Genomic DNA, 7,317 nt, shown 5'->3' on the forward strand with positions numbered 1-7,317 from the left:
GTAATTCAAGAGAATGAGAAAAAGAGCTGGGAAAAAAGTGCATCACCGATAGACAGAGTGATTTTGGGCAAAGCTATGAGCGTCGTCTCTTCTCTTTTCAGAGAGAGAAAAAGAGAGAGAGAGAGAGAAGTATGTGTATCTACACATACACATATATATATCCATATATGCATACGTGTCGCGCATACACTACGATCTGATACAGCCGTAACAAATGACATCGACGAACTGGCATCGTCCCTATCTTCTCATCTCGTGCGAAACTTGAACGATTAAATATTGTCCGAATGTCTAAGTAATGAAACTTAAGGAAAAGTGGACAAAACTTAACCCAGGATAAAATCTTGGACCGGCAAAGACGATGTCCTTATATTCCACTTTGAAAGACCCTTCGAGGTAGTCAATATTTAAACCGGCGTTGAGGGTAGCTTAAGCGGGGCCTAGTTAGAAGACATGACGCCGGGTTATGAGCCCGAAAGAGGAGATACGGGGAGGGCCTCGGTTGTAACACGTGTTGTGAACCGGTTCTACCTTAATTGTCTTAAACGGAGACTATCATAATTCTGACTTTATCTCGGTCCCCGCTTCAACCCCCTCTCGAAACCTCTCGCGAGACTCCTCGTAGATCCCCACCTTGCCCTCTGACATACCTTATTCCGGACTCTCAAGCTCTCGCGATCGTATGACCGATTCTTCGACGTTCCGCCATTTTTCTTTGAACTCTTTAACATAAATATCTATAAGGAATAAATATATAAGAATGGCTACGAACGAGCTTGTAAGAATTGTTCTAAAACTAACAGATATTTTTTAAGTAAATCTACGTTTTTTTCTTTTTTTTTCTAAACAATATAAATCAGTATTAAGAGTATGTTTTATAATCTTCTTTTCGCGTTAATTGATATTAAATACAATTTATCGTTAATTATTGAAATCTCGTTAAAATGTTTGAAATATCCGAAGACGTTAATAATAATTGCTTTCTCTCTAAATCAAATAGTAAATAACTTAGAAACATTGTCGTGACATTGGTATTCGCTTTTAATAAGCAAACTAATTAAATATCGTTCCTGTTTAATCTCTTCGCGATCAGTACCAGACAAGATTTCGGTTTGATCTACGACAATGTGAGGTCCTTTGCTCCTTCGAAAATATCCATCACTGCCTATACGTCATTTTTCGATTTTGGTGGATCGACTTCGATAAATGTAATAGTCCATAGTTCAGCTTGCTAACAAGGCTAACCCTCTAGATTTGAGATAACGCCCAGTTGAGTCGACTCACTGTAGCTGTTTATAATGAACCACGGTAGAACCTGATCATCGATTGAGACATTCTTAACTGATACTTCATCAATCATTGAAAACGTCACTAAACTTGACATGCTAAATTATGTGTCTAATTTTCTTCTTTCATCGTTTGCTGTCTATATTTTCCAATATTAACTAATTTTTGAAATTAATTTTCTTAATCCCCTGCCGCTCAAGCACGCTTGTAAAATAATGTAATTGATTAAATAACGTAATTAAATTTCACGTGCAATTTCTAGTGCATCTCCATGGGAGTTAAAGATATCAATCCTGAATACGATAAATTGCAAAATATGATACAATTTCATGATAGACAAATTTTTGAGAGATCTCCAAGTTTAAAGGTGAAATGAAAAAATAAGCTTAAAATATAATGTAATTTTATACTCGTACCATTATTAGACGTATATATATATATATATTTTTGATCTTCGTATCTGGGCGTCTATTTTTCTAGAAGATACATATACGCTATTCTAAACGAAAATTTTAACTATTTATTTTTAGAAAATACCTCGTTCCTCAAATTTTATACTACACACACATGTAATAAAATAACTAAACATTCTAATAAATGATAAAGTACAAGGTGTGCCATCTATGTGCAATTTCTGTATCAAAGTTGTCTTTCGTTTTATTTCGATGAACCTACTGTCGGTAAGAAAATGAAAACGTACTTGAAAAAATTCTTTATCGACGAAACTGTCCACAAGTGGTTAACGTCGTTTTCTATATTACCAACGAAACAAGAATAGCTAATCAAAGCTAACTTATAAAAGATTGCATAAATATATCATAAATGTTTCCTATTAAATTATACTAGAAACATTTAACGATTATAAATTAAGTACATAATTTTACAATCAAATAATTAAGAAATCATTAATTAAAATCCTACTATGGAACATAATAAAACTTTTGTTAATAAACAATATATATTGTTAAATAAGATTACATGTTGTTATACACTTCATATGATTTTAATTATCCTATGAATCTTAATTTATCATACTTAGATATGATCAGTTTTTTCTTACATTTTTATTTAATTTTTTATATTATTTAAACTTGTGATTTGAGAAAATGCAAGATTGATAAAAATGATCTTAGACTTATCTATTAAGGGATATTAAGATGAATCTTTGAAAATAATTACACTTCATGATAGTCGAAAACGGTTGTACATCATGTATTAATATATTATAATGCAACTTTAAATTGTTTTATATGCCAAATCGATTGAATAATACAATTAAAGTATATTATTAATAATAATGAAATAATTCAAGGAAAACCATCATCGTCTTCTTCTGCCATTTCTTTTGCTAATTCTAAATCCTGTTGTTCTCTCTCTCTTCGTTCTTCCGCAGATTCAAGATCCTTCCCATAAGATTTGGGTGGATAACGCATAGCTTTGACACTTTGATTATGTAAGTCTAAACAAAACGTTATTCTCTGATGGAACGCTAAAAGTGGCTCTCTAGTACAATAAATATCAGTAGTCTCTTTACTACGCATATAACCATTTTCGGGATCCAATGTAGCTTCTATTACTCCATCACGTATAGCTTTTGCTACTATAAATTCAGCATCAACACCAGAATCTAAACCAAGTTTGCGCGCAATATCGGCAGGTGAAATTCTCGAATATGAAAGTCCAATGGAACGAATAGCGGTTTTAATAACATTATGCCTTAATCTTAAAATCAATGTAAAAGTATGATCTGTTCTAAATTGTGGTCCAAAGTTTTCTAATACCTCTCCAAATCTTTGTAAATTTCCTAAACGAACAGCTTGTGTCAATTGGAAATATGGAGCAAGGGCACGACGTAAAGCAGCCTGTCTAAATATTTGTCTTTCTGGTATATCTCCTAATAAAAGTTCTACTGTAACTGCCAACTTTTGCACGGTTTGTCTAAAACCAATTGCAGTAGTTTGCGGTGCTTTACGCATTGCCTGAACTAAATATTTATGAGCTGCTGAGTACTCTAATCTAGCGGCCTTAATTCTACCCAAATAATATAGAAATCTTGCCCATTCATTGTTACTCGCAGATTCAGGAAAAGTTGATTTAAGTACAAGCTTATCCGCTTGATCATACAGATTATAATGAAGATAATTCCGTAATAAACAATTAATAAGGACAGCTTGACCTTCAAAATCATTACGCAAAGTAGCTGTACGTAATCGGAGATGTAGAAAACCTCTTATTTTGGAAAGATTATTGGTTAATTCGTAAGCACGCGAGTGATAGAAATAACACTTAGCTGCTATTAGATCTATAGTCCTTCGATTCTGCATTACAATCTTTTGCATGAGTGCTTCGGAGCACTGTACAGCATCATTGTATTTTCTAGTATCTATTAATCTCACAAGTACGAGTAAATGAATATAAGCATCAATTTCTGGTAATAAGATAGCAGAAGAACTTCTAAACCTCTGAATAGCTGTTTGATTGTCATCTATTTCCATTGGCTCGTCTACCCAAACTAAAAGCGCTTCGCGTTCTGCTGCTGATTTTGTATAAAATCCTCCGATGAGCCCTCTCAATACAATAGGATTTAATTTGCGACGTGTGTTGGGTAAAGTACGTAAAGCACGCAAGATAAAGCGTGGTTCTTTGTTTTGTACAGCTTTTTCAATTTGACGAGTGTGCTCTCGAATATCGTGAATAATGACAAGATCGCTATCCTTTTTATCTCCTGAATCACCTTCTCCGTTTTGAGTATCAGTAGTTGTAACTTCTACTTCCATTGCTTCCGTAGTTCTTCCAAGTACACCCATTTTAATATCTATATCAAAAAGTCAATTCATTGTAAATATTACACATAGTATAATTTGTGTATATAAATTATACTAAAAAAAAAATAAGAACTTGTTAAAATTCATTATCAGATAATGATTAATTTAATGTTTTAATTTAATACTGTATTTACGCTTAAATAATATATAAATTCATACAAATCGAACTGTATGTCAATAAATATTTTCATGCAATTACTCTTCTATATGTGCAAATTTAACAGTTTGCAATAGAAATTAATTTCTAGTTTATTTTTACGATTATTTGTTTAATATATTAATATAATTCATATTTTTATATTACCTTCAATTAAAAGATCTTCTAACCTCCAACAAAGCGATATGCAATATGTCAATTCACTGCTTTTTTATACTTCATGGATCGTTCGCACAGCAACGACGTTTATGTGATACATGTAGTGACCTCTGATATTAATGCGAATAATCAAAATTTTATTTTCTACGAATGAAATTTCTTCAAATAATACTACGTATTCAAAAATAGTTTATGCGTAAAAATAAAACTTGTTTAAAAATTTGAAAAGTAGAATAAAACGTTTAATCTTTTATCTTCCAAATGAAATCTTGTTCATCAAAATCGATTAAGAGAATTATAAAACGTGATGAATAGTTTTAACTAATCTTCAGATAACGGTTCCAACTAACAAATGAATGGCCGTTGTTTCATAGAAATAAATCTTAATAATTGACTATCCTAAGAAAAGGTAGGAAAATAAAAAAAATATAAATTAATTTTTATAATCACACAAAAATTACAGTATAAATAGTTTATGATTAATCCTGATATTTAATTGTATTAGAATTAAACAGTTTACTAGCTGTAACATTCGAATCAACAGCTCTTAGAGAACAACTTGATCGCTGATCGATGTTTTTGACTTGCAATTAGTAAAGGATCATATATACGTTTGATCGAAAAAGTGATAAAAATAGTGTCAGTTTTTGATAAAAATAAATACATATTAAGTGAGAGAGAGAGAGAGAGAGAGAGAGAGAGAGATTGAATATGTCGATACATGTGTATCTAGATTTGAATAGAGAAAAATAATAGTCAAACTATTTGAAATATAAATATTTTTAATACTCTAAATATTACAAATGATAATTAATCAGATTCAGTGTTTTGTTCAAATTTGAATGAGAACGAAACTCTATTCTATTCTGTTTTGGATATGGTCAATCAAATGGATAACACTAAAACTTCAAGATACGGTTTAATATCTTGGAAATTAAATAAGAAACCTTTGGATTTCTTATGGAAACGACATTATCGTGAAAATGTTATAAAATCAGACGAAAACAAGAGGAAGGGGGAAGATCCTAACACTATCAACGTTGCACCATGCAAACCACAAAATAATACTACCAATAAAATACAACATGGTTTTTTTGGAAATATTAAAAAACATTTTGCAATACGCAAAGCTAAACAAAAAGTAAGTATATATATATATATATATATAGGTTTTCAACATTATAACAAAATTGTTTTAGGCAAGCAAATCTATAACATCCGATTATCTTTACGAAACCCAACAAATAATTTCTAAATTTGACAATGATATACCGACAAAATCTTCCTTTGATATTGACACACCACTGGTTGAACGATGTCTTCCTTCTGCAAATACAGATAATTCGTTGGCCATTGTTATACAAAATACTACAGATGAGAACAAAGTTAATTGCAATACTCAATTTTCTTCGCCTTTAAATTGTGAGACAGATATTCATTCGGAAGGAGAAACAAAAGATTTGGAAGTACTTAATAAAGAATGCGATACGAAAGATAAAATGCATATCAATCCATTGCTAGAGTCTCCAGCACTGCGTACTACAGATGAAAGACAAATGGTACAATGTACAAGTAATACAGATGCAGAAAGTGATATGGCAATAAATGATGAAAGTAAGTTGAAAGCTTGTCTCTCTGAAGAATTATTGAAATTAAGCAAATATGGTTGGTATTGGGGTCCCATATCTGGAAACCAGGCTGATCTTAAACTTATGTCAGAACCAGATGGTGCATTTTTAGTTAGAGATTCATCTGATGACAGGTACATTATATTTTTACTTATCTTTCCCTATAAAATTCAACATATTGATTCGTATTTCATATAAAAATATATTTCATCTGATATTTGTTAACAGGTATTTATTAACATTAAGTTTTAAGTCATCAGGAAAATTACTTCATGCACGAATGGAACACAGTAGAGGTCTTTTTTCATTATGCAATCGTGGAGAAAGTAAATCCTTTACATCCATAGCTGCGTTAATTGATTATTCTATGAACTTCAGTGAATCTGCAGTAATTTGTTATTCGAGACCCAAATATCCTGGTTGTCCTTCATTTCCGGTAAGGCTTACAAAGCCAGTAAGTAGGTTCACTCAAGTCAAGAGTTTACAATATCTTTGTCGTTTTGTTATACGACAAAATACAAGATTGGACAATATTCACAAATTGCCATTGCCAAAAAGTATGAGAGGATATATAGAAGAGGCACATTATTGAGACGAAAAACGATGCAATTAATTTAATATGTGGTGAAAACTTTAATTATATGACAGCTAAAATGTCAATGTGATAATTTTAGAGTATTGCTAATAAAAAAGATATTAATCTATATTTAGAGATAAATTTTTTATGTGCTTTTGCACATTTATGTAAAAAAAAGTATTGGCAATGTAAAGAAAACGTGAAAGCACAACCGGAATAAATGCATTTGTTAAATAAATAGATATACATATACATAGGATTTGATAGAAAGATATATTTTATGATATCTATATGATATAAGTACAAAAAATGTATTCTATGAATTTCTTTATATATTAGCAATACAGTTATTTGTACGCAAAATAAACTATTTCTTAGATTAGATAAAACGATAAATCATACAAATTTGTAATATTTGCAGCTTGACAAATAGTTACTACAATTTGCTTCTTATACTTCTGGTGCAATATGAATTAACTTGAACGGATTAGTAAACGTCTATATACAATTACTCACCAAATTGAGCATACACTCAGATTGATAATAAATGAGATAAGAGAATGAATAAAAAACTACAGATTTTTGAATGTAAAAATGCAATATATATTTATTCGTATAGTTTATCCAACATAAGTGTAAGCTCACTTTTGTGAATGATTATATAAATGTAACACAGACATGTCT

At 30.8% G+C, this 7,317-nt stretch overlaps 2 protein-coding genes across 2 annotated transcripts; one reads left to right on the plus strand and one right to left on the minus strand.

Moving 5' to 3' along the window:
• Nucleotides 1-2,475: 2,475 nt before the first annotated feature.
• LOC122525181 (probable 26S proteasome non-ATPase regulatory subunit 3) lies at nucleotides 2,476-4,520 on the minus strand. The gene is made up of 2 exons (XM_043647855.1): nucleotides 4,417-4,520; nucleotides 2,476-4,102 (listed from the first exon to the last, which is right to left on the minus strand). Exon 2 carries the CDS (start codon nucleotides 4,092-4,094, stop codon nucleotides 2,595-2,597), a length of 1,500 nt encoding a protein of 499 aa, XP_043503790.1. The 5' UTR covers nucleotides 4,095-4,102; nucleotides 4,417-4,520; the 3' UTR covers nucleotides 2,476-2,594.
• A 253-nt stretch (nucleotides 4,521-4,773) lies between these two features.
• LOC122525183 lies at nucleotides 4,774-6,657 on the plus strand. Its single transcript, XM_043647860.1, has 3 exons — nucleotides 4,774-5,569; nucleotides 5,628-6,190; nucleotides 6,285-6,657. Exons 1-3 carry the CDS (start codon nucleotides 5,306-5,308, stop codon nucleotides 6,646-6,648), a joined length of 1,191 nt encoding a protein of 396 aa, XP_043503795.1. The 5' UTR covers nucleotides 4,774-5,305; the 3' UTR covers nucleotides 6,649-6,657.
• The last annotated feature ends 660 nt before the right edge of the window (nucleotides 6,658-7,317 follow it).

The sequence above is a fragment of the Polistes fuscatus genome, unplaced genomic scaffold (genome assembly GCF_010416935.1).
Source record: "Polistes fuscatus isolate 324 unplaced genomic scaffold, CU_Pfus_HIC Scaffold8, whole genome shotgun sequence".
In the NCBI taxonomy this organism is placed as follows: domain Eukaryota; kingdom Metazoa; phylum Arthropoda; class Insecta; order Hymenoptera; family Vespidae; genus Polistes; species Polistes fuscatus.